This window comes from Crocodylus porosus, unplaced genomic scaffold, assembly GCF_001723895.1.
Source record: "Crocodylus porosus isolate Cpor-Errol unplaced genomic scaffold, CroPor_comp1, whole genome shotgun sequence".
NCBI lineage: Eukaryota > Metazoa > Chordata > Crocodylia > Crocodylidae > Crocodylus > Crocodylus porosus.
In genome coordinates, this window is record NW_017728931.1 from 132,358,841 (window position 1) to 132,385,889 (window position 27,049).

General features: G+C 42.1%; 2 protein-coding genes across 4 annotated transcripts in view; one reads left to right on the forward strand and one right to left on the reverse strand.

Annotated features, from left to right (window-relative positions):
* Positions 1-23,752, forward strand: part of DMTF1 (cyclin D binding myb like transcription factor 1) — a 43,983-nt gene extending 20,231 nt beyond the window's left edge. Inside the window, exons 6-17 of one of the 2 annotated variants that reach the window (XM_019543656.1) lie at positions 1,412-1,488; positions 3,273-3,430; positions 5,658-5,690; positions 5,804-5,913; positions 7,701-7,929; positions 9,443-9,594; positions 10,746-10,961; positions 14,290-14,375; positions 15,403-15,561; positions 18,275-18,658; positions 21,485-21,632; positions 22,224-23,752. In XM_019543656.1, the coding sequence (XP_019399201.1) occupies positions 1,412-1,488; positions 3,273-3,430; positions 5,658-5,690; positions 5,804-5,913; positions 7,701-7,929; positions 9,443-9,594; positions 10,746-10,961; positions 14,290-14,375; positions 15,403-15,561; positions 18,275-18,658; positions 21,485-21,632; positions 22,224-22,333 (1,862 nt within the window). In that variant the 3' untranslated portion in view covers positions 22,334-23,752. Of the gene's footprint in view, positions 1-1,411; positions 1,489-1,761; positions 1,928-3,272; positions 3,431-5,657; positions 5,691-5,803; positions 5,914-7,700; positions 7,930-9,442; positions 9,595-10,745; positions 10,962-14,289; positions 14,376-15,402; positions 15,562-18,274; positions 18,659-21,484; positions 21,633-22,223 lie in introns of those variants that run through there. The other variant, XM_019543657.1, reaches the window with a different exon arrangement.
* TMEM243 (transmembrane protein 243) overlaps positions 23,404-27,049 on the reverse strand; it is a 46,604-nt gene continuing 42,958 nt past the window's right edge. For both annotated transcript variants that reach the window (XM_019543663.1, XM_019543664.1), the window contains 2 exons: positions 26,222-26,326; positions 23,404-24,091 (listed from right to left, as the gene is read on the reverse strand). In XM_019543663.1, coding sequence (XP_019399208.1) covers positions 23,969-24,091; positions 26,222-26,326 — 228 coding nt within the window. In that variant the 3' untranslated portion in view covers positions 23,404-23,968. The remainder of the gene's footprint in view (positions 24,092-26,221; positions 26,327-27,049) is intronic.

A 27,049-nucleotide genomic window follows, 5' to 3' on the forward strand; every position in this document is an offset into this window, starting at 1 on the left:
GTCAGGGCGGCTAGGGTCTGGAACCAACTTCCAAGGGAAGTGCTGCAGGCTCCTACCCTGGGGGGTTTTAAGAGGAGGTTAGATGAACACCTTGCTGGGGTCGTTTGACCCCCAGTACTCTTTCCTGCCATGGCAGGGGGTCGGACTAGATGATCTACTTAGGTCCCTTCCAACCCTAGAAACTATGAAACTATGAAACAAGTGTATTTTACCTTTGGAACCTCATGGATCTCTCTGTAGCTTGCTTTGGGGAGAGAAAAAGCTTAGGGCCATGGGGCATGAGGAAAGAACACTCTTACGCAGCAGGAACAGAATTAGCAGTAATGGCTATGCTTCTTATTATAATTAGGTTTAAACAAAATTTCTTCGACAGATTCTGTCTCCAAATTAGCTAGCTGGCAATTAGCATCCCAAAAAGGAAATACACAGGTTTTCTAAGCAGCTGGACATGTTGCCAGCATGCACCAATACCTGAAGTGGGTCACTAGCACATCCTTAATTATGAGGGATCTGCCATGAGTAGATCTGCCACTATATGGTGTGAGAATGAGAAGCAGGTTTTTAATAAATAAAAGAACAGAGGAGGTTATTTTTCACTTCATTTTGCTACTGGATCACAGTGTTTAAGGATTGCAGCCTTATCTGAATCAAAGTGATGGATTGTTTTGACTTGTAAAACTTATTTGGCCAGGAGATTACCAAATATGGTTTGCTTTTATTGATTTGACATTTTCTATTTGAGAAATCCTGTGCACACAGTGGGGTCTATCTCTTAACTGTCACCTGGAGAACTCCCAGTGCACATAATTAAAGACCGAGGACCCAGTGCTGCCAACACTCTTAATCACTGAGCTTATTCCCCTTACCTGTATGGGGCGCACCCAGATCAGGCAGTGATATGTAACATGAGGCTGTGGAGTTGCCAACTCTTTTAGTTTTATCATCGGTTGTATTTTCTTTTAAGTGCCAGCTGCTAGTTCCCATTGAAACTTCAGAGAATTTCTGATTTCATTTTTTAAAAAGCAAGTCTTTAGTCCTTGCAGTTGCAGAGGAAAACTTAAAAATAGGACTTGGGAGCATCCTAATGATTTGAAAACCAGAAGGAAAATAGAAAGAGGTTTCATCTTTTCATTAAAAAAAGCAAACAAACAAAACCGTGTTATTATTTTGTAAGCTAACATTTTGATTTTGGATGCCCAGCGTATAATTTTTGAATATTTAACATTGACAACAACAAATCTCAAACTCAGAAATGGGTTGTTTGTTTGTAAATTATAAATAATTTCTCTGTTCTATTTAGTTTGTGACTCTTCCATCTTTTCCCTTTTTTAATTGCTTTCTGCCTTTGATTTTTTTTCCTCTACCATGCTGGTTTTCAGAATTGTGATTAGTTTGTCTTTGCTCTTTGAAGGCCATAAATGGAAGCAGGGAATGTGGTCAAAGGAAGAAATTGACATTTTGATGAGTAACATTGAACGTTATTTAAAGGTATGTTTTACAGCATAATTAAACTGGTTGCACTGGCTCTGCCCTGCGTTATTTAAAACTTGCTTTCTGTAGAACTTCCCTAAAGTATGCAAATAATCTGTCCTGAACAGCATATAGTAAAACTGCCTACAACTTGTTTGAAATATAATAGAAATGTTTCTATGTATACAGTTTTTAAGTATAACTATATTTATTGTACCCATAGCTGGAGTTTAAGACCAGGTCAGATCTTTTTGCAGCACTTCATATTTGCACTTGCAAATTTAGAACATCTTGTTTTAAAATTGCCCATCAAGATGCTCAAGTGGCATAATCTGTTTGAGCACATGTAAACTTCCTGGAAATCATGGTGACATCAGAAGAAGTACTTAAAGCTACAAGGTGGGGGCTGGATCCAGCCTCTGTTAGCACACCTTTGAACATCTCAGCATTCATTTCGGTATGATTGCCTAGTTGCATTGGTATTTAAATTTATACACAGAGACTTGTGTGGATGTAGAAATAGAGGTGATTAATTTTTTATTTTTTTTAATCTGGCCAAATTGATAAAGCACTCTGTCCTTCGTGAATTACTTATAAACCTCTGAATCGACGCTGAAATATTTGTTAAAATGTAATTAACTGTACTTTTCCCATTTATGTTGTTTGCTCATCTTGGGTAACTAAACTAAAGTACCAAAGTTAAGCAAACTGGTCAGTTTTACCAGGAATTTTCTCTTCTAGTTTTTATGTACTATAGCAGTGTGGGGGGCCCACCTTTTTTGGCAGGCAATGCCACAAGTTAGCCTTCCACCTTCCCAGAGTACCACTCTGATCCCCTTCTTCTGCCCAGTCTGTTGCTCTGCTTTCTGCTCCCTATTTTGTGTTCCCTGCCCAATTTCCTCCTCTGCTTTCTGCCTTGTGCTTCCTGCCTGATCTCCTGCTCTGCTTTCTGCTACATATTCTGCTGTACTGGCTGTTCCCTTGCTGATCTGCCGCATGCCACAGAGTGGCTACATGTGCCATTTGTAGCACTTATGCTACAGGGTAGCCATCCCTACACTATAGCAATGCTATGGCATTTGTCTTTTGTAAAGGAATAAAGAATATTTTTATCCTTAAAATTTTTTTTATATTTATATACTAAAAAGTTTCTTCACGTTCCTTGTGCAGCTGTTTTTCCTTAACAAAACCTTGTGGGAGACACCAGGCGTGTCTACACATGTCCCTACAGCACATTTGTTACTACACCATCATTTAGTACTTCCTTTTGGAAGTGCTAAATGACAGCGCTGTAATAGCCAATCCTGTGCCGTGTGCACCGCACCCAGTTATTTTTAGTTGCTATGTCATTGTAGCACCGTGCTATAACTAGGGAGCACATTGCTACAGCAGTGTAGCTGCAGTGTCATGGTTTTTGACCGCTAACACTATGGCACCATAGCACATTGCTATAGTGATGTAGTCACGTGTAGCCCACCAACTGTGCTAATTTAAAATTTGCATGATGTTTGTAGATTTGATGTTGCTCTTTAAGTGCTAATTACATAGTTACCAGAATTTTCAAGCTTGGATAGATAATGGGCACTTTTTTTACATATTTGGGCTTCTAAATAATTGATTTGATATGCAGGAGTGTTCTGCACTTCTTTGGATAAATAAGGTACTTATACCTAATTGGGGAGTCCACGTTCAAAATTCATAATCTGGACTTCTGATCTTTAAAAGTTCTGCTTGTTATTTATGAAAGCCAACTTTATTTGGTGCTTTTTTATAAAGTCTCCCTACATCTGTAATCTGCCTAGGCTCGTGGAATAAAAGATGCCACTGAAATCATCTTTGAGATGTCAAAAGATGAAAGGAAGGATTTCTACAGAACCATAGCGTGGGGGCTGAACCGGCCTCTCTTTGCTGTTTATAGAAGAGTTCTTCGCATGTATGATGATCGGAACCATGTTGGAAAGTATGAAAGCCTCTAATGCTCCGTGGCTTGATTGGTATGATTAAGGTCATGTGCTAATTTTTTGACATGCACTTTGACCATTATGAATGATGTGTGAAGTAAGACTATGGAGGAAGGGAAACTAGAACTTCTGGAACTTAAAATGACATGGAGCAAATTCCTCCTAGTCAGTAATAAAATACAGTATCTGTAATCTCATGATTTTGTAGTGGTTCATGGTAACAAAGATGAGAGGGCACTGAGTTGGTTTGCAACATAAATAATTTGCTCTCGTAAAACTTAGTTTAGAGGCAAGAGTAGAGGCCATAGCTGTGTGGTTTCTTGAGTCTAGTGAAAGAAGATCTCACTGCCTTATTTTTGGTTCTCTTGATGTAATGCCAAATAGAGCAATTTATATATCTAAATAATAATAACGCACATGAGCGCTTCAGTCTTGTTCAGTGGAGCTGTTGTAATGTGGAGAGATGAATTACTCTGGCTCTTTGCCCCTCAGAACCTTGGAACCAGTTCTGTAGAATCAGGTGGTTCTTGGTCTGGGGGCCTGGTGCATTTAAGACACCATACAAACCAGCCATGAAAATGTTCTACATTGTATGTAGAACATTTTTAGGGGTTCTGTGCTGATTTTTGGAACTTTAAATTTGGTGCATGTATAGCACCCTTGTCATTTATGCTGTGATTAACATGTTAACCATGGCATAAATGTTAAGTGTGGAGGGGCCACAGAAAATAAATCCAATTTGTTCTAGGCCAGACATGCAAGGCAGAGTTGTGCCAGATTTATAGCTTAGTAATTCCTGGCTCTCTAGCTCTGAACTCGTATATTAGATTGTGTTGGTTTTCCAAATACAGGGAATAGAATAATCAAGAGGGTTGGTTGACCACATGTTGGTGCTGCAGTCCCAGAAATGGGATCTGAAAAAAGAGGCAATATAAAACACTTATTTTGGGAGATCACATGTTTTGTGTTAATAATTTCTGCAACAATTAATTTATTTATTTAAGAAGTTTAACAAATTTGGAAAGATAAAACATTCCATTGAGAGAAACCATTTTTACCACATCTGCATCCAGAAAATGGATATTAACACCCCCTTCCAGCAGTTTTAGTTCAGCTCATTTCCTTTGCACCCCCTGTCTCAAGACAGAATAATTCTCTCTGACTTAAACCCCATGTTCTAAAGAGCACAAGGGTTATTTTCCAACGTTCTCTGGTAGTGTGTTTAAATTAGCAGGATAGCTAACTAAAGGCAAGAAAGGAATTTGTTATTTACCTGTCTTTGTTTTCACTCCCCCAAGCCTTCTCTGAAAAGTGGCCAGGCTCACAGTGGTCCCTTTGTCTTTACTTTCTTTACTAGGTGATGTCTATCCAGTGTTCTAGTGAGATCATAGAAAATTAGGGTTGGCAGTGACCTAAGGAGGTCTTCTAGTCCAACCCCCTGCTCAAAGCAGGACCATCCCCAACTAGATGGATTTTCAAGGTTAAAAATACTGTTCCAGTCAAGGCAGAGATAGCTGGCTAGTTAGCTGTACTGTATCTTACTAAAACCTAGTGTTTTATAAGAGCTTTTAAAGGACTGAGCGGATCTGCTAGCACAGAGTTCCAGTCCTAGCAGATTCCGTACAAGTGCCAGGGTCTGCACTGATGTATCTTAATGCAGCTGTAACAATCTCCACTACAAGCAGAACACTAGGATGCAGAGAGCATCCAGGTAGACCAAGATTTCCCCAAGAATTTTGACTTTGTCTGTAAGATGGTAATTTTTGGGCAAATCATTTCATCCACATGCCACAGTTTCCCCAGCAGTTAAGTCAATGTTACTCCAATTTCCTAGGGTGGTAGCAAATCGACAGATTTAACATCAGAACAGTCATACAACTAAACAGGAGAAAATGCGCCATGAAGAACTCTCCTTTTTTAAGATTCACATGACGTAAATTCTGATCAGGTGTATATCAGGGTCAACTCCGTTGATATTAAGGAAGATGCATCAATAAATGAGAAGACCTGCAGATTCAGACATCTTTAAAAATGAACCAAGATGAATAATGAAACTGACTTTTTCCTCTCCTTTTTAAGAATTCATTCAGTTTTGAAGTTCCCCACAGTGTAAAATTTTTTAATGATTTTTTGCTATGTTAGAAGTGTATTGCATGTGGTTTGCAAAAAATATTTTTTCTACGTGCTTTCTACTCTTAAGTAATTGTGCTTGTGTTTACTGCACAGGTATACTCCTGAAGAAATCGAAAAGCTCAAGGAGTAAGTTTTTCATTCACAAGCCCTTCATTCTTTCATAACTATTTAAATAATTTTGAAATCTTCATATTGAAAACTTTTTAGTAATCAGATTTCTACTGAACTGTCTTATTTAGGCTAAGGATAAAGCATGGAAATGACTGGGCAACCATAGGAGCTGCACTGGGAAGAAGTGCATCTTCAGTGAAAGATCGGTGTAGGCTTATGAAGGATACCTGCAACACAGGTACAGTATTATAATGTGAAATAGATTTTAAAGTTAAAACAACATCAGTTTTGCCATTTTTAATGCTTATCTTTTGTTTTCAGAGGTACATAATTTGGTTCCAGGAAATGCATTTCAGGCTGAAGTTTAGCATAAAATCCAGGAACATTTTTAATCATATTTGATATAAAGCTTCCCCACTATTTCAAGGTCATAAAGAGCAAAAAACACAATTTATATATGGTATTTTTTTTAATCAGAATGAATTGCAAACTGCTTTACACATTTGGATCATAAGGTTTTTACAAATTATAGATGCGTGTGCGTGCACACACACAATCTCGCACTTCCGTATAATACATGCAGTCAGCTCATTCCCTGCATCGAGCAACATAGGTTGTCGCTACAAAAGCTCATTCTGCTCTGCACCAGTTAGCCTTTAAGATGTTACTCTGTCCTGCTTTCTGCCTGACTTCAGACTAAACAGTAGACTTCGTATATAAAATATATACACACTATACATATAGAACACACACACACACGATTTCACACTGAAAGAAAAGGCTAGGTATAAGGAGGAAGTGGCACTTTACATGAGTAAAGCCCATGCAGGGCTGTGAGGTTTATGGTGGAAGGGCTGGTGGTTAGAAGTTGTAAGGTTTTCCATCTGTTAGGCAGACTGTGATACGTGTCTCCCTTCAGTACTTGTGAAGCTGCAGGGTGCCATTTGATGTCATGGTGATAGAAAGTTAGTGGAGGAAGGAACTCAATTGGGGCAGAGGATGATAAGAGACTCCTGAGATCCTGAATTCTCCCAGCTAGTATCTTAAACACTTAACTCTCCCCTGCTATCAGGGCCCAAGGAGACACTTGAATTATCTGTGTTCTGTTGGAATACCTGAGGTTCAGAGGGAAGTGCTCAGTACCTAGGACTGCTCCAACATAGTCCACAATACTAGGAATATCTCGTGGTAACAATTGGTTAAATCAGGGATGACCAAAGCTCTGGGCCTAGAAATTCAGTGGTGTGGCGACAGTGGTAGTGATAATTGCTGCAGCTTCTGGAGCCACAGCAGTTAATTCTACCACAAAATTTCCAGGCCCTTGGGGTCCTCCTTGGGCTGCATCCAGAGTGCAGGGCTGGAAATGCTGTCAGGGAAAGAACAGCGACTGCTGCAGCTCTAGGAGCCGCAACAATTAATGCTGCTACCACCAAATTATGGCCCATGCCTCATCTGGCCTGCAGGCCCCGCTGAGTTGGGCACCACTGGGTTAAGCAGATTCACTTTGGAGAACTGTGAAGAGCTGTTTCAGTGATAAATTACTGGAGCTGGTCACAGATTTTCTAACAGAGCAGTTTTCCATCAGAAAATGCTCATGTAACAAAACAGAAATGTTTTGCAGAAACAGATCTGAATTGTCCACATTTTCAGCAAGTGGTTGTGGAAACCTTTTTGTTTTAACTTTAGTAATATAATACTAATAAGAGTCCAAATGATTTGGCTTGTACAATATAATATATGAAGTTTTTTTTATTTATGCTTATAAACATAAAGGTCAAGATGATAAAGGCAAAACATTTTGACTTAATTGAAATTAAGTAATTTGTTTCTTGACAACAAATAGTTGTAGTCTGAAATAAAATCAAATTGCAGAAATTTCAGAAGTTTCCCCTGAAACGGGAAGGAAACTCTTTATTTTGTTTTGAACTACTTTTGCAAAATACTGCATGGCTCCATATCTGCTATTCAGATTTTAAGTGGGCTTGACTGTTTGTTAACTGGTATGAGCTTTTCTTTCTCTTTCAGGAAAATGGACAGAAGAAGAAGAAAAGAGGCTGGCAGAAGTAGTACATGAGTTAACCAGTACAGAGCCTGGCGACATCGTCACGCAGGGGGTATCATGGGCCGCTGTAGCAGAACGGGTTGGAACGCGCTCTGAAAAGCAGTGCCGGTCCAAATGGCTTAACTACCTGAACTGGAAGCAGAGCGGAGGAACTGAATGGACTAAGGAGGATGAAATCAATCTAATCTTGAGGTTTGTGCTCTCAACTTAAAAAGTTGCATAATTTTTTTAAAAAATTACAGTAGTAGAATTCCATTGGGGTCCCTTTTGCTGATTTCTTAGACATTAAGAGATCTCAAGAACACTCCAAAAATCGCTGCTGTGTTGACAGTTCCCAGAGATTTCATATTGAACATATTTTTTGTTTTTGTTTTTTTAGTGAATTTTAGTGCTCGTGAAAGGTGTCAGATTGAAAGCCCTGGAGACTGAAGTCTTCTATTATTCCACAGAACAGGTACAGCACAGGCAGCGGCTATACAAGCTTCCCACACATTGCCCCACCGATGCGCTTCAACCCTGAACTGGAGGGTAGTTCAGTCTCCCTGCCCATTCAGTCCTTGGCCTCTCTGCTGAGATTGCCAACAAGGGTCAAGTGTGGTGGTGGTTTCTGTGATGTGGGCATCTGTCTACAGAAGAACTAAACTGAGACCACAAATTAATTTCATGTAGGCCACCGAACACTCCCTAAATGACAGTACCTTTTGTCACTGCCAGACTGTGCTAGATTTGGACTGGCAACCTCCTGGTAAAGAGCATAGTAGAATCTTTCTAAGCTATCTAGTCCTACTTCCATTTTAAATACTTTTAACTAAGACTTTTTAGCCAGTTTTTTTTTTTAATTATGGTTTGATAATTTTCTGGACTGGGGATCAAATGTGGAAATAAGTAGGGGAATCCAGACATTACCAGAGGACTGTTCACAACTTTGTTACAACTTTACATAATATAAATTTCGAACGATTAACCTAATTTATTACAAATTACAATGCATGCTGATTAGAGCTCAGTATTTCTGTGCAAAGAGTATTGCTATATACAGTCACCCTTAGTAGATCTGTACAGGATTGTTTCTGTCCTATTATAGTACAGTACTTAGTCTGTGAAGTGAACTTTTTCAACATGCATGTGGGAAGGGATTTTGCCTGCTGTATACATCTTTCACATATTCCGTAGTTTGGTTATTCCATAGTCTGGCAAATAGAGAATTCGTCTAAATTCAGTGTGAACCTGGAGAGATTAATTTAAGAGGAAGGATTTAAATACTTAACTATGCCTCCACTTGGCTATCTTTTAACTAAATTACTTACTAAGGAGAGCTGGGTCTTATTAAGGCTAGGATGACAGTGTGACTATAGAAGCGATAGGATGAAATACTAAGAGAAGAGTTGGAAGCATCATTGCTTGGGACATTTAATATTAGTCTGGACAAAGCACCACATTATGTGCAGTAGAGAAAACAGTCCTGCACTTGCAGGGAGATGGACTGGGTGATCTAATAGGTCTGTCTGTTCCATCTCTAACATTTGATTCTGCTTGATCTCTGGCAGCGTGGAGCCTTGGAAACCTAAATCCTTTTGTGAGCTCTGGTGGACCATTCTGTAACATACCACCTTATGTCTATTACATGTGACAAAACCAAAGCGTAAAATTCTACCCAGTTGAGAAGGTGGCTTCTGACTGCTATCTGTCCTCTGTTTCTTGCCAGGATAGCGGAACTTGAAGTGTCTGATGAAAACGACATCAATTGGGATCTACTGGCAGCAGGGTGGAGCAGTGTCCGCTCACCACAGTGGCTTCGGAGCAAATGGTGGACCATTAAAAGACAGATTGCAAACCACAAAGATGTGTCATTCCCTGGTAATGTATTGGCTGTATGTGTTGTTCTCTTCCTTAAGGTCTTCAAAAGTTCCACAAATATCACAGGACTGAGAGTTATTGAACCAAAGCATGGTTGAGATTCATAATTGTGAAAGGTGCCATCTTCACTGCCTTGGGCCGGGGAATGGCAGTATAAACTTCCTTGACACAGCCTGTATGCTAAAGTATCTTATCTCTGATCTGGAAGCACCTGTTTTATGAAGAACAAGATAATTCAATGCTTGTTCCCTCTGCAAAAGCTTCCAGAAGGTATGTCCATTGTGATCACGGCACATGTCAAATGGACACTCTCCTATAATGATTGTCAGGATTTTTTTTTAACTGTCTGTATTAAGGTAGTGCCTAGAGCCACAGTTGAAAGCATGGGCTTATTGTTCTTAGTGTTGTGGAAATACACAGTAACAGACAATTCCCGCCTCCCATCATTTACTGGTTTCTAGACTGACAAATTGGTGAATTCTAAATCCCCTTCCCATTCCCCAGATAGACCATGCGCCATCCAGAGTGAGAAGCATTCAGTGGTACCACTGGACATTGATGGAGAGCTATAGAACTCTTTGCTGGAGACCACAGTGGGAACAGGGAAGGGAAGTGGTTGGCTTGTTAAGAGCTGTGCACCACTAATCCTGTAGATGCAATAGAAAGTGTACAGTACGACTGGAAGATGAACCTGATGTCTTGCACCTTCCCCCAGTCACACTGATTCTCTGTAATCTGCAAGCTCTTAATTAATCTGCGTCCATCTTCCAAAAGGTTGAAGAACATGTTATTTGCAAAGCTATGTGAAAGCAATGACATGAAGTAATTATTGTTAACTTAGTAGAATGCTGCATATATTTTTAATAACGGATCCAAATTTAGGTCTCTAGCTTGTTTATTATTCAAGCATCCTATTTGTTTACTAGGTTCCTAAGAAACTGAGTTCATCCAGATGGCTTAATATTAATGTATTTTCTTCCAGGTATGTGCCAGAAGTTGTCAATTGCAGTGATATCTCTCTAACTTCATACAGGAGTGTGGCTTCCCAAATTCATAAAAGCTTAGAGCTTTTCCTTTAGATAAATCTCATGCATGAAATTTATTTCAAATATCCTCAGTATAGCTTAGAATTAATGTTCTTTTTCTCTTAGTGCTAATAAAAGGTCTTAAACAGCTGCATGAGAACCAAAAAAACAACCCAGGACACCAGCTTTCAGAGAACAAATCTGGAAGTGGATTACCAAACACTAACTCCTCTTCCGGGGTTCAGCATGTACAGATTCGAGTGGCTCGCTTGGAAGAAAATGCAAGCAACTCACCGAGCCCTATGGCAGCTTTGCAGATCCCCGTCCAGATTACTCATGTCTGTAAGTAATCAGTATTTAAAGTTTGTTTTCCTTTTTAACACCTCTAGTCTTCTTGTCTTCAGGTGATGAAGAAGAAACTAAAGAAAATAAAGGTTGCAGAGCTTAGAGCTTAGTGCTGCTCTGCTCTCTAAGTACACAACAGGGCTGTGATTTGGGAAACCTAGGCTCCATTCCCAGGTGTGTCCCAGATGTGATGTGTGACATTGGACAATTTGGTATTTATACTGTCGTGGCACCTGGAAGTCCCACTTTTGTTTTCCTGGCATAACGACTACACTGCGGCATGTACTAACGGCAGCTCAGGCAGGGCCACCATAATCAAAGAGCCAGATGGTTCCTTAAGTGTAGGTTCAAGGGCAGTCTGAAAATATTCTGTGAATATTCACATTGTATCAGTAAGTTGTACAGCTCAGCCGACCCACGCTGTGGAAATACCATCTGGCTTGTGATATTGTAAATCATTTAAGAGCAGGGACTGTGCTTTTACATGTTTGAATCATACCCAGTACATTGGGCTCCAGTGTGGCTCCACTATTAAGTAAGCTTTTAAATATTATTTGTAACTGGAAAATTAAGCTTGTTCCCCATTTTTTGTTTTCACTGGAACTCAAACTGTGAATTAATACTTCATGCCTCTTGCTGCATGCTGCCACCAGCAGGACAAAGAGCTGAATGATATTTATTGTGCTTTTGCATTTTAATTCATTAGCTTACCTTTTAAACGGGAAAATATTCAAAATAATTATCAGGAATCTCCTGCTGGTGGAAGAGCAGTTGACTGACTTGGAGTACTTAGTTATGTATTTTCTGTCTGCAGCAGGTGAAGTATCTTAAGAGCTTGGCAAGGAAAAAGAAGGCATTCATATAAATTAGATGTTGATATTCATATCCTAGGGGATAAAACTGCCAGCTTGCAACTAAGGAAACCAAGCAGCAGTAGAAACAACATAAGGATGATCTACAGTTGAAAAACAGAAGCAGGATCTGGCTTTGTTGTGCCTATAAATAACAATGAAAGCCCCCTCCTTTTCCCCAAGTTATTCGAAGGAGCAGAAATGGCAGGTTTGGTCTTCATGGATTTTGGTGGAAGACTTGCCTAGCAGTCTCAGATATGGTTTAGGAATTTTCTCAGACATTAAGTGCATCTATGTGAGACACAGCTGTGCAGTTGCATACCTTATTTTCATCTTCAAAGGGCTTTTCCGCAGTAGGTTTTAAGCTACATGCACACAAGGGGTTTTACTAATGTAACTTCTGTTGGTTTAAAAAAAAAAATATACCAACACAAAATCTGCATGTAGACAAGGTGGCTTCCTTTCAGAACAGGAATTCAGGAGTTTTAACTAGGCTGTATAAAAAATGCTTTTTCCTCCTGGATACTTTTGACTGGTTCTCCAGTCAGACTTTTTCCAGAATACAAGATTTATATTTCTATGCAAACCCCACCAAGGAAGAACAAAACCTTCCTTTTAGGATACCGTTATTTGTCATAAAGGAGCACAAATGTACTGTTTCCTTTTGTGGACCACCTTTAAAGCAAATTTCTATTGGCATAAGTAACATGCTCCCTTGCAAAAGGTATCAACACCAAATAAAGTGCATTGAAATGGAAGGTTTGTAACCTCACTTGTTTGGTTTTATTTCTTGCCATGCTCCATATGTGCAGACATAAGTCCATGTTCTGCATGACTTCTGGGAATATCCTGGGAGGTGCAGGTTCCAAACCAGTGTAAAGATGAAAGTGCCAGTAAGTCTGGAAACAGTTTGCCTTACTTAACCAGGGGCTGCAACACTGGAATGTTATGTCACTGGAGTCAGTGTTAGGCTGATGATATTTATGATCTTTCCAATCAGTCCCTTTGCCCTTTTTTTAAATAGTGGCATATCATAACTAGTGGCACATCAGCTTTCTTTTCCAGTCCCCTGAAACTTTCCCAAATTCCCAAGAGTTATTAAATCCCAGCACTAATGTTGTAGATCAGGACTGTCCAACTGGTGGCCTGCAGCCTGCCCCAGAGGGTTAGAATGTGGCCCCTGACCTCCTGCCCAGCTTCCCCTCCCTCTTCCAGCTTCTGGTTCGGGCTCTTACTCCTGGGGACAGGGCAGGACTGGGCAGCAGGAGGACTCGGCGTGCACAGCAAGGGGAGATCCAAGCTGCCTATACTGTGTGTGCAGCCAAAAAAGCTGCACTGTTCACAAAGCAGAAAGGAGCTAGGCTGCTCACACTGCCCATGTGGCAAGGATGGAGCTGGACAGCTTGCATTGTCCATACAGCCGGAGATAGCTAGGCTGCTCGTGCTGCTGCTTGTAGGGCTGGGGGGGAGCCAGGTTGCAGCTGCAGGAAAGCTGGGCTGCCTAGGCTGCCTGTGTGGCTGGAGGGGACTCCAGGGAGAGGGGCAGTTTGCAGGGTCTGGGGGGTTGTGGGGTGTGTGCCCCCATCTGGAAGTTGGAGAGCCCTGCTGTAGGGTTCCTCTACAACAGGGGTGGGCAAAATGCGGCCTGCAGGCCAGCTGTGGCCCACCAGGCCATTCTGTCTGGCCTGCAGGGCCCCTAAAAAATTTAGAAAATTAATATTAATCTACCCTGTCATGCGGCCCTCAATGGCTTGATGAAACTCAGTAAGCGGCCCTCCGCCCAAAATAATTGCCCGCCCCTGCTCTACCATCTCCTTTATAGCTCTTGCATACAAATCACCTGGACTTGCTGTTCTTAAAATATCCAGCATTAGTAATTGCTGTTAGAAGTGCTAATGGTAAATAAGCAATTGAGCTCCTTTTCAGCTGGTACTTAGAAGTTTGATGAGTTGCAGCCATTACATATTGTGATTAAATGTATTAGAATGCATCTGATGTTTGTGCTTCAGGGGACAGTGGAGCGCACACACTTTATGGGAGGACAGAAAGAATTGCAAAAAGAGGGCTAGATCCTCAGCTGAAATCAGCCTAGAACACAGCGGTATAGACATGTCACTGATTTATGGCAACTAAGGTTACAGCCCGTGGAGTATCGGATGGATACTCGTAGCAGAATGCCTTCAAAATCTCCCTACAGGTAATAAGTAATCACGAGAACACTAACTGCATTTCGTGTTTTCATCTCCCTGCAGCTAATCATGTCTCCTTCTCTGTGGAAGAGAGCTTCTTTAAAGAGTATTGTCTTCTAGGTGCAGATTAGAAACCTTGCCGTTTATATTGCAGTCAACTTGCTTTCTCTCTGCACAGAGAATAGCAATACCCTGCTGTGTACCAATTATAGTACATCAGACACCCTGCAGTGCTGAGATATTTGGGTTTTTATGGGTTTTTTTCTTTTCCTCCCAATTTCATAGCCTCATCTGATTCCCCTGCTGCTACTGGCGACTCTGAGACAATAACGCTAAACAGTGGAACACTACAGACCTTTGAGATTCTCCCCGTAAGTAACATGGAACTGGCGTGGCAGGATCCCACTTGTTTTTTTCAAAAGCAATTAATTATTAGAATGGCATAGTTGATTTTTCAAAGACAAGGAGAGTTTGATTCCAAAGTAAAGTTCTGTTACAAAATCCAGAGTAAAAGATATACTTAGGTGTTGTCTCGTGCTGTGACAGCGAAGTGCTAAGTCTTGTGAAATCATCTTATGCGGGAATTCATGTTTACGTGTTTTTAAAGAAAAAAACTTCACTGGAGTTTCCAAGAGAGACCTTGGCTAGCAAAAGAATCTGCTTGTCTTGCTCAGTCTGTTATTGACAGCACAATCCTTCTTCACTCCTCACAGAGTAGGCAGTGTAGAGTCTCTGGGGGGGACCATCTTTTCACTAAACATCTGTAGCCAGGCTGCTCCTACTCATATTCACTCCATACTCAAAAGTGACTCCCAGGAAGTGAGGAACTCCTTTTGAAGCTCTCCACCCGTGACATCTTCTGTCTTCTCTCTCTTTCACTGCTTAGGCAGAAACCGATTCATCTCTCACTGACTCCAGTGGGAGATGGATCACGCCCCCCAGCAGGCTAGGGATAGACAAGAATGAATCAAGCAGGGATTAAAATTACTGCGCTTCAAAGGGAAGCAGCATAATAGAACCGGCTGTTACTTAGAGTAATTTCGCTGAGCACTCTGAAAAGATTCCTTTACAGTTCAGGATTTTTTCTTCCCATTTACAAATGCCATGACCCCATGCCAAGTCTCCTATCTGCTGCTGAATCAGAGACCTAAGAGAATAAAGTTTCCTTTATGGAAAAGTTTTCAGGGCTGACAGACGATTGCCAGACCCAAAGGGATAAATTAGTTTTTGGAAAATGAGGCTTTTTATTTTACAAATGCATTGCAAAGTAATATATAGAAGGAGTTTGCAGTGTGCTTTCTATCTAGCTGTACTGCTTATGAGTGAGCGTACAATGAAAGTTATGTAACCCAGGGAGTGACGTCATCTATGTTTTGACATCTTTTTCCTCTTTCTCAGTCGTTCCATCTCCAGCCTACGGGAACTCCAGGTACTTATTTGCTACAAACGAGCTCAAGCCAAGGCCTTCCTTTAACACTGACTACCAGTCCCACAGTGACCCTAACAGCCACTGCTGCTCCAGCCTCCCCAGAGCAGATCATCGTTCATGCCTTATCTGTACGTATCTTGAATGGTTAGAAAACTGACACAGTTGGGGGAAGTTGGTTGAAGGGTTGTTCCATTCGTATTTCTTCTTAGCTTCTGAAATAGTAGCAGGACCCCTAGTTACCTGAGTATGTTAAAGTTGGAAGTCAACTCACAGTACTAAGGGCTTGTTCCTATATGCTTATAAATTTTGCTTCAGAGCTGGAATTTTCTAATTTGCTGTCTGCCTGATCACACTTAGAATTAAAATTTCCATTTAAAAAAGTACAATTTCATACCAGAAAGGTAGCTAAAGTTTGAAACTTAGCAGGGATGTGGTCCTTAATGTTGTCTGTGGCAACAACAAGATGCAGGGAAAGGATAGCTGTGGGTGACACAAAGTGGGGGCTGTTGGCAGTACTGAGGAGGTCAGAATAATCATGGAGGAAGAGTGAGATGACTTTGTGGAATGCAGTATAGAAATGGGATGAAATGTAATAGTACAGGGGGCAAATACATGTGCTTAAATAAGGAGTTTTGCTCTAAGTTGGGAAATCATCATTTTGGAGGAATAGAGGAGTGGGACCTGAGTCAGTGGCTGGATGAATGTGAGCCAACTGTGTGATGCAGCTGTGAAAAGGCTAGTGTGATTCTAGATATATCCAGAGAGGTATTTTCACCAGGGACGGGCATCAGTGCCGTTGTACAGGGTACTGAGAAGACTTCATTTAGATCCTGATTATATATGTGTAGGCAAAGGGTGATTTCATTTGTAATCTCTTCACAGCAAACTTGAAGGGAGTGCGCAATGTATTTCCTTGTTCCAAAAGTTTGTAGTAGTGAGATTCCTTTGCAATGACTGGGGTAAGTCTTGCCCTGTTAATAGTGGACACACAAATAGTTACTGTGATCACAGTGCCCATGATTAATGGATTGGGAAAGGGAGGTTATCACTTCTCAGCTGTTCTGTAGTAATTGTCCTGTTGCCCACTTCACCCCATGATGAGAGCTAAAATGGAGCTTTCATGCGAGTGGAACAGAGCTAAGTTACCCAGGCTGAGTTTGACATGGTTCTTTGGGTAAATCCGGTATCTTTTATTAAACCAACTCAAATAGTTGGAAAAATTCTTCTTAGCAAGCTTTCGAGCACAACCGCCCTTTGTCAGGCTGAGGAAATGTCTGCAGATGGTCTGTGCTCTTCCTGATCCAGGAAGTTGCTGGGAAAGGATATCTGTGATCCAGGAAGAACACGGACCTTCTGCAGATACTTCCTCAGCCTGATAAGGGGTATTTGTGCTCGAAAGCTTGCTAAGAAGAATTTTTCCAACTATATGAGTTGATCTAATAAAAGATACTGGATTTACCCAAAGAACCTTGCCTGCCTGTGTCCTTAAACTACAACCTACACCCCGGGTTTAGTTTGTACTTCCTGCAGAATGAGACAGTCACCATGGAGCAGTTGAGGCATGGTGCATAACCACCCTTTTACCTGCCAAGGGCCAACGTTCAGTTACCGGTCCTTAGTCTCACTTCAGGGGCAGATCAGCTAGACAGGGAGGAAAGATTTCATTTTAATAGGATTCTACCTTAGTCAGGGACTGGAGAAGGCTTTGGTTGCTGAGGAATTCTGCCTCATAATGGACTTGTGCTCTAGTGTCAGAGGAGCCACTCAGGTCCCTGGTTCATGTGCTCAGAGTTAAGTCAGTTGCCAGGTTTGGATTCAGGAAGGAATTTGCAGCCTGGCCAGATTGGTGGGCACCACTGGAGTGGGTTTGTTTTTTACTATGGTACAGGGCACAGTCTGCTTCCTAGGGTCATCAGGATGCATTTCACTAACATCCCCCAAGACTGCAGGGGTCTGGACTTAGCAGATGCCTATCCTATTCCTGGGACACACTAGGTTGGGAGTTGTGGTATGCTGGAGGGGCTGGAGTGGATGCCCTTTGGACCACTCTGGACTTAACATCTATTACATTGCTGCCTGCTGTTACAAGAGACTGGACTTAGTACCCAGATGGTCCCCTCCAGTCCCATGTTTCCATGGTGATTTGGCTCAATATTGAATCGCCTTAAATGGGATGTCTCCCTCTAGTGGCAGCCCTAGCAGAACTAAAGCCTGTTACTTGCACCTACTTTGATTAATGTGATTTTTCTAGTCATCACCTGTAACATAAAATAGCTAAAACAGGGAAATATTAGCTGGGGAAGGAGGGCTAACAGATATTGAAGGTCAAGAAAGAAATTGGCAAAAATGAGACGAGCCCTGCTGTTCTGATTCCAATACCATCCTTCTCCACGTACTTAGCAGAAGTGGTAGGAGCTCGTGATTGAGGTCTTAGGTTGGATCGTTTCTGATGACTTTTCTCTCATATTCTGAGACTGGTTTTAAACAGTGTTTTCTTCCCCTCTTCCTAACATGAAAGAGGGATGGTTTCAGGCTAGGGTTTTGGGTCCCCTGCAATCAAGCCTCATTTTCACCATTGATTCACTTTGATCTTATTCTCCTCCCTCTGATTACTTGTGTGTAAACTGAGTTCCTTGAATCTACAGATCTATAGTTTGAGGCTTAAGAACATTGTGTCTTCTATATATATCACAGGCCATTACACATTACCCAGACATCCCTGTCTTAAGTGAGTAATTTGTGCTGGATGGATGATAAGGAAAAGCATTTGCAGATCCTCAAGTGAAAGTTTCTGAAATGCTAATACTTTGTTCTGTGTCCCTTTGTTGATATTGCTTCCAGCCAGAACACTTGCTGAACACAAGTGACAATGTCACAGTGCAGTGTCATACACCGAGTGTCATCATTCGCACTGTTGCTGCTGAAGACATCACTTCTTCAGTAACTCAGGCAGAACTTACCGTCAATTCAGACATTCAGGCAGCTGACCTGACAGATCCTCCCAGTACCCTAGAAGGAGATGCTTTTCCAGATGAAATCCATCAGTCCAAACTAAGTGACGAGGAGCAGTCTGCTTACAATGAAGACGACTCCAAATTCAGTGGCAGGAGTAACACAGAACTGATAGATGGGGTGATGGTAAGAACTGAGGAAGAGATCTCGGATGCAGACCTCAAACGTGAAGAGGATTCTCACTCCCATTTAACTGGCACTTACGTCACTGAGGTAAGGAAGCATGTGATAGAACTTGTGGAATATCTGAACCTAAGCAGAGAGGAAGCAAAGGTTTGTAGTAAAGGCCTAATGAGTTTAATAAAGTGTCACTGAGAATGAGTCAAGCCAGTATTGGAGAATAGTAGCTCGGTCTCCTTGTGTTCTAGGGCTCTCCACGTTTTGCAGAAGGCTTCTCTGTCTCAGCACTTCATAAATCCATTATATGTTGAGTGATGTGAGTGGTGCTTAGTTTTATTTGGCTTGAGCAAGGAGTTCAGTCCACACATTAACTGTGGGGCTGTTTTGTACATTCCACCAACAGAAATGCTGGCACTTACAGGCTGTGGTGGAGGGCGAGTCTCGGAGAGGCATTGTCTAAATGGTGAATTTAGGCACTGTTTGCCTTCTGCCTCCTTCACTGGGGGTTTTCAGGAAGAGTCTGGATAAACATTTGTCTGGGATAATTTAGGAACGGCACAGCCTGTATTGGGGGATAGCAGGGGGTGGGACTAGATAACCTTTGATGACCTTTCCAATTCTCTGATGATATTGCCCCAAACTGGCCCACTGTTGTCCAGCACATCAGTGTATATTTATCAGACACAGTGGGAGTGTCTACACGTGTTAATATGCTTTAGTTAATGTGCATTAAATCTAATACCTCTGGGCATTTATACATATCCTTTTTGCCCCACAAGGCACTGGAGATCTGGTGGGTTGGAGAAAACTCGATTAATCAAGTCTGGTCCGCACAGGACCTGACGTGAACTGCTTTACACCGCATGCAGTTGTATAAGTGGCGAAATGTGCAACAGTGTGCAGAAAATTTTGAAAACCACCCCCTTTTGAACTAAAACGCATAGTGCACTGCTGCCATTTTTTCAGCGCTGATGTGCCTTTCGCCACTTATGTGGCTGTATGCACCGCAGCACACGTGTACAAATGCCCTCCAATGTGAGGTACTAGAAAAAGGTGCATTAGCCTATTTTAATGTGCATTAGTGAAAGCATGTGGGTTTTTTTGTGATGCTTTAATGCATGTTAAAATAGGCTAATGTGCATTAAAGCGCACATGTAGATGTGCCCAGTGTGGTGGGCAAGGGAAGTCAAGGGCCCTATTTCTCAGTTTGTCTAGCTGTAACAGAAGTTCCTTTTTTTTTTTGTAGGCTTTGTTTAAGCAAACTAGTCCTGCTAAGTGCTCTCTGCTGCAATAAAGATTTATACATAAACCAGAATATCTCTTTATCTTGATCAGCTCCACATCTGAGATGTATACCCGTTTGTCCAGATGAATTCAGATGTCATTCTAGAACTGTTTTATGCATCTGGTATCACCTCTTGAACTGAACTCCTACATTTTTCATATTTAGGAATAGGGCATAGAAGATAAACATCAGAAAGGTGCCATACTTTTCCATTTTCCTGAAGAAAACATGACTAGGGTAAATTGAGATTGGAGAAGGGATAGATTCAACCCCCCCTCTTTCCCCATCTTATCCAAATGATATATCTAACATTACACGGAGTTTGTTAGGCATCGATTTTCAGTAGTGAACAGATCCACAATGTACCTTCGCGTCACTGTTTCTATGAGTAGGACCTTTGTCAGCTTCAGCAGTCATCTCGTTAGCAGGAACAATATACCCTGAATCCCTTCCAGCACTGGTAACTTTGCCTCTTTCTTTTCCCTTTGGTTAAAATAGTTGCTGTAAAAGGCCAGACTAAGGGCTCATTGCTGTTCATGCTAATTCTTTGATTTTTTCAAGTTGGAATCAATAAAAGTTTAGAATACAAAGACAGCTCAGTTTAACTGAGGAAGTTAGCTACAACTAAAGGGATATAAAGATGTTGTTGAGCTTTGTTTCTGGAAAGAGAAGGCAAACTGAGATGGCATTTTTCCTTTTGGTACTTTCTAACTGGGCTTAAGTGACAGCAGCATTCAGGATGGCTAGCTTCACTTTCTCAGAGAGTTTTCCCCACCTGCCAGCACTGCAGCTATCACAGGGTGGGGATGGCTGGAGGCAGGGACCTGCACCTGGTGCTAGAGATTGCAACATACTCCTTGCTATTGGCAGCTGGCCATGGGCTGCTCCCTAACAGAGCAAGGTATCCTGTGCTTGGGTGCAAATAGGTGAGCAAGGAGCCAGCTGTGATGGAGGCAGTCTAAAATCATGCTGCTGGACAGCACCAGAGATGGGAGAGCCAGGAAACAGCATTGATAGACTGGGGAAATGAGTTTTGCTAAAACTTCCTTCAGTATCAGGGCTGTCCTGTACAAGGGCCTCCAGTCAGCCCAAGCATTTCACACTCCAGCTGGGCTGCGAACAACACGATCCAGTTATTTTCAGTCTACCATTTACATTCACCACTGGTGTTTGACAGTCTGCCTTTGTCTGGCAGTGCAAGACAGCAGCCAAGATTGCTCTTCTTTAGCTGTGTGATTATAGCTAAAACTTGGCAGAAAAAGCAGCAGTCATGATGCTAATATTTAAGCATCTCACCAACATTTCTTCCTAACAAATAAATTCACAAGGAGCTGTTGAATTTGTTGTGCTGATACTAATGATAAAGATGTTACCTCTTGGATATGATTTAAGTAGTCAGGATAACTGGATATTACTAGTTTATAGCCATGGTTGTGCCTAAAACAAAGTCATTTCTCTGAAACGTGTTTCTTTTCTTTCCTGCCTTCTACTCCTTCCTCCACTTACACACATGGTGCTGCTCCTTTTATACACGACTGCCATAGTTTGCATAAGATCCTTGGAAGGTGACTTCTCTGTCCCATGATGTATGAACCAACCTCTCATATCCGCTCCTTCATTCTTTCCTCACACAGGACCTAGGTTCTCCAACCATAGAAGAGCAAGTGGATCAGTCTGCAATAGATGATGAAACAGTCCTTATTGTTCCCTCATCACATGGTTTTATCCAGACATCAGATGATATAGACAACGAATCAGTCTTACCTCTGACAAGACTAACAGGTAACAGAGTCTCTTAACGCAGTTGTGCTCAGGGGTCAGGATTCTTCTGTTCTGCACAGTCAGTTGGAGCTTGGTATATCATTACCTTATTCTTGAAATCTTCTTGTAAATTTATTTTCATATAAGCAAGATGGCACAAGATGTATTTGGAAACTGCTGGTCAGTTAACGTTTTATTTGGGTTAATGGAAAGAGAATGACATCTCTTTGCTCTTCAGTCCAGAGGTATTAGTGGCAGCCTCTCCTTGTTAATGGCCTTAATGTTTCACTACTCAAGCTAACCTTTTCTTACCACAGGGTTGTTGTCTTTTAGCTGCTCCTGGTCTCTTCTCCTGTTTCACAATCTTGGAGACTTTATCTCTTGTCAGAATTAGAGATCTGTAGAGACCAGCCTCCAGGAGCAGCAAGGGTTTCAGCTGGCAGAGTGAGTCAGCTGAAGATTAGTCTGTGTTTTTAAAAGTATCTGGTTTTAGATAAAAATTACTCCAAGTAGTTCAAAGTACTTACACACATTATGAAATATATCATATCATATGCACCATTAGGGCAGTACAGTAAGTTATGGGTCCTAATGTAATGTGATTCATTGCAGATCCTATATTGCAACACCATGGAGAAGGATCACACATTATTGGCTCATCATTGGGTAGCCCTGATTCTGAAGACTCCAAGGATGTTGAAGACTTAGTTAGTTGTCACTGAGAAGCAGTAAATCATGTCTGTTTTCTATGACTATGTTTGCATCATGAAGTTAGTTACAGCCCTGTAGCATCTGTCCAAAGCAAGCAGTCAGTCTACGTGGTTAAGAAAAGAAAGCATTGTTTAGTTTGAAATGGCTACAGTGCACTTTTACTGCTCGTAAGACTTCTTACCTCATTTGTAAAAGGTTACACAGCTGCTTGCAGCCTGGTTTGCTACATTCAGCAAGGCTCTTTTTATTTTAAAGTTTGCAGTACTCATGGCTAGGATCTACTTGGTCAGTCTGACCTGGGTGTTACTAGTGTGCTGGACTTCACACACCATGAAAACTGGACAGAAGCCAAGGATTGTAGGCCTTAGCTTGTTAGTGCAGCAACAAGAATTAGTTTGCACACCTTTCATGAAGAATGAATGAGGATTTCTGCACTTACTAAGACTAAAAGACTCTACATTCAGGAAGAAATGTATTTGAAGATCACCCATCAGGGATGGCATGGGCAGCATCATTCAGGAGTGGTGTGTTTTCCACTCACTTGACTTGACTTGTCAGTACTTCCCCAGGGTAGGATCCTAGTTGCAGATGCTCTCAAAGTTGTCCTGCTCTTGCTTGTTCCTGAAGAGTCCATTGCTGGCAATGGATGTAGTTGCAGAAAGGGCAGACGTGGAAGATTTTTTTAAAGAAATCACTACGAGTTCAATAAAAAGGGAAATCTTATGAAAAGGGAAGCTATTGAAGTCCACCAGCATCTCCCAGAAACCCATGGCCTCTGGGGAACGTTGCAGGTAGAGTGGAATGATTGCTTGCATAGCAATACACTCCCAGCCACCTCTTCAGAGGTGAATTATGCAGCAAGCAAGCTCGTACTTAGGGGAGGGAGGGAAAGTGGCAATGAGGCAGTGGTGCCCTTAGCAAGGGTCTTGGAGGAGCAGGTCAGTGACTGCTTGGGCCTAGTTCCCCAATGCAAAGAAAACCAATTCATTCCTATACTTGAGTGTTAACAGAGACACTAGGCTAAAAAACAGCCTTCTGAGTGGGGTGGGAGAAAAAAAAAAAAGCTATAGAAATGAAAGACGCGTGTATAAATTATTTTATTTATTTCTGTAATTAGCTCTTCATAATCAGAGTTCACCTTTCAGTCAGTGGTTTTGTTAATGTGAAATTAAGTTGTAGTTTCAAAATGGTTTGCCGAGGGAACACAAATAATTGTATATGCCGTTTAAACAAAAATAAAGAGTATTTGTCTTAGGTAACTGTAAGATGCTGTTTGTTTCTAGTGTCACAGATCTGTGCAGTGGTGCAGTTCTTGTGTAGTCATAAAAAAATGCAGGAGGGTGGTTTTCAAAATGAAAAAGCTTGTGCCATTTGGAAATGTCAGTGCAGCTGGAATGTCCATCAAGTGCAACAGCGGCTCTTTAAAAAAAGAAAAAAAAAAAAAAAAGCAAAATATCATGTCTTACAGCAATAATTCTCCCCACCACGAGGGACTTTAAATAAATATTTACATGAAAATCATGTACTGATTACCCCTGTGCAACCAACTTCTTCCTTGTCAGGCTGATTGTCCCCTTTCATATTCTTAGGGTGGAGCTAAGAACAGTCTGTACAACATCAGCATTCTTGGGTATGGCCCGTGGCAGTCACTTCCCCACTTCATGGAAGTACAGGTTGGCACATATACATAACATGATGATAGAAAACAAAATGTAGTAAATTAGATTCCTGAATTTAGGCTCCAAGTCTCCTTGTCGATACCAATAGATCTAGAGGAGAGAATGAATTTGTTACATTAGAAACATATTCTATTAACTGATAAGTAGCTTAGGATTCAGTGGCAGAGTAAGCAAGTGTTACACTGACAGTGTCTAGGATTATATTCCAGCCCCCCCCTTTTAATCTAATCACTACGACCTCTGTCTAAGAACCTGTAAAAGCCACCTTGCTGTGACTGGTTAGCATTGCCCTATAGCAGAGGGGAAGACCTCACTACAGCGTAAGGATGGCCTAACTGATCTAGAGCCCTAGACATCTGGTTCCTGTCCCCAGCTCTGCCAGGTGCTCTGTGGTTTTATTTTACACCAAAATCCAGGTGGTCACTGAGGCATGGAAACAGGCAAGCAGGATCTAAAGGTTTCTCTCAGAAAAACCCCTGGCTATTTTGAGTGTTGGAGTGGGCTCCTATGAACTGGACACATGGAGCAGTTCTCTGGGCTACAAAGAAGCATTCAGATGCATCTGTCCAAGAACCCTCCTCTCTGCAAGTTTAGTTGAAGGCTATACTGTTTGGGAAAACCAGCAGAGAAACTGCTCTATAACAAGAACTGGATCTAGCTAGCCCTTCCTTTCCAATTAAGGACTGCAGTGTCCAAACTTTCGGTGCCCTGAGCAGGGCCCAGAATCCTGGCTTTTAATTGCTTCCTCTCCATGAAGCATGGTGGGAGTGTAAGAGAGGCACAAACAGCTAGTACCCTGAGCAGGGAGCCACTACCTAGAGATGTGCTAACCTGAAACCCTGCTCTGTGCAGCATAAGCCCCTCACTTAGAGCTACAGGGCACATCTACACAAGACATTTCTTGTGGAGCTGCCTAATTAGCTCCACAATAAGGAGACACTCTAGGTAGTGGCTCCCTGCTCAGGGTACTGGCTGTTTGTGCCTCTCTTCCTCTCCATGAAGCGTGGTGGGAGTGTAAGCAATTAAAAGCCAGGATTCTGGGCCCTGCTCAGGGCAGCGAAAGTTTGGACTTTGCAGACACCAAGATTCAGCTGTGTTAATAAGCTATTAACAGTTACAATGGAGTAGGGTTTTTTCTTCAATACTCCCCCTGCACCTGGCCACCCACCCACCTACACGCATACTAAATTTAAAGTAAAAGCCAGTGCCAGGAAAAAGTCTTAAATATTTGATGCTAACAATAACTCTGCCCACTTACCTCTCCTTCTTGTACTGGTACAGGGAGTCACTGGCTAAGGCAGAAGGAAGTCTGTTCTTGCCTCTTACATGAAAAAGACACCATAGTGGGTTGGGCTGGGGTGGGGTGGGGGAAGAAAGGGGGATGTCATACTATGTGACCTGTACCGCCACTATAGCGGGGAAATACCTGCTACAGCACCTATGAAGGATAGGGAAAACCCTACAGGGACCAATTGAGGGACCTGAAATCTCTTCAGCCTCTGCAAGAGAAGGCTAAGAGGTGATCTTGTGCCAGTCTACAAACTCATGGGGGGCAGGACAACAGAAGCTAGGGGATATGAAGTTTACCAAGATGCCCATCAGGGTAACTAGAAACAGTGGCCACAACCTGAAGAAGAGCAAATTTAGATCGGATATCAGGAAAAAATTCTTTACAGTGAGGATTGCCAAAATATGGAATAAGCTTCCAAGGGAGGTGGTGCTGTCCCCTTCCTTGGGGCTCTTCGAGAGAAGACTGGACAAGCACCTGGCTGGGGTCATCTGACCCCAGTGCTCTTTCCTGCCCAGGGCAGGGGAAATTGGACTTGATGGATCTAATAGGTCCCTTCCAACCCTAAAAATCTATTAAAAAAGTATAAGCCCAGTAAATTGGAAGGGTACTAGATACTGAAATCCTGTGGCCTGGATGCATGGGAGGGAATAGAACAACAAGCAACAATTAGAACAACGGGGTGGAAGGGAACAAAAACCAAGTTTATCCCCCGCACCACAGCAGGATAATTGTTTTCACGTGCAGGGTGTAGCACACTGCAGTAATAGGACACATGTTTTAGCCAAAAAGTGGGTCATTCCTTATCTCAACTTTAATGGGGACTGGCAAATATCATATATGCCAAGTCAGCCTATTTAGAGGGTATGTAAAAAGAGTGTGCAAAGGAAGATCTATTTAGTATTATAGAAACACACATGCACAATACTTACAAGTATGCCAGCAGAAATGCAGCACAAGGAGATGCAGAAAGCAAAAAATATATTCACTGGTTTTGGAGGTAGTTGAGGGAAGACAAAAGCACTGATCAGAGTCAACTGTAGGGAAGAACACAGAGAGGCTAAGTACTTTCACGCGGATTAAAGACCCACAGTCTTCTTACAGGGCTCAGGGAAGCAGGGGTATGAAGTGATGGAGGAAACATGCTCCATCACTCACCCCTTCCCCCATTAGGGCTGAGAACTGTGGACAAATTGTGGATATGGGGGTATGAAAGTTTGGAGGACCTAACAGTATAAACGCCTGTCACTAAAGAGGAACTATCAGAATCTCTCAGTAGTTTTAATCCCTATGGGTGTAAGAGGCTTCTGGGGCATGGGGGAAGGGTAGATGGTAGGTCCTAGAGTCATTTAAGGAGAGTTTCTGGAGTAACTTAAAAGCCACCAAAACCCACCACCAAATCATGTAAGAGCCACCATCATGATATAAATCTTTCTGGTAACAGAGACCCAACTGTAGAGAAAATGCTGCTAATTCAGGGGCAGGCAAAATATGGCCTGCGGGCTGGATCCGGTGGGCCAGGCACTATCTTCCAGCCCATGGCACTGACCAGCAAACAACCTCGCCCAGCCCTTCTTCCCACAAGTGTGGGAGCAAGGTGCCCACATATACACCACCTCCCTGCCCCCACAGGGTATCCATCGCACCTTACTCCCACCCTCGTGGGGGCCAGCACACAGCTTCTGCTGCAGCCGCCAGGGACCTGCTCGGCTTTCCCAGCATCCCGCTCGCTCCAGGCTAAGAAGCCAGCATGTACTTCA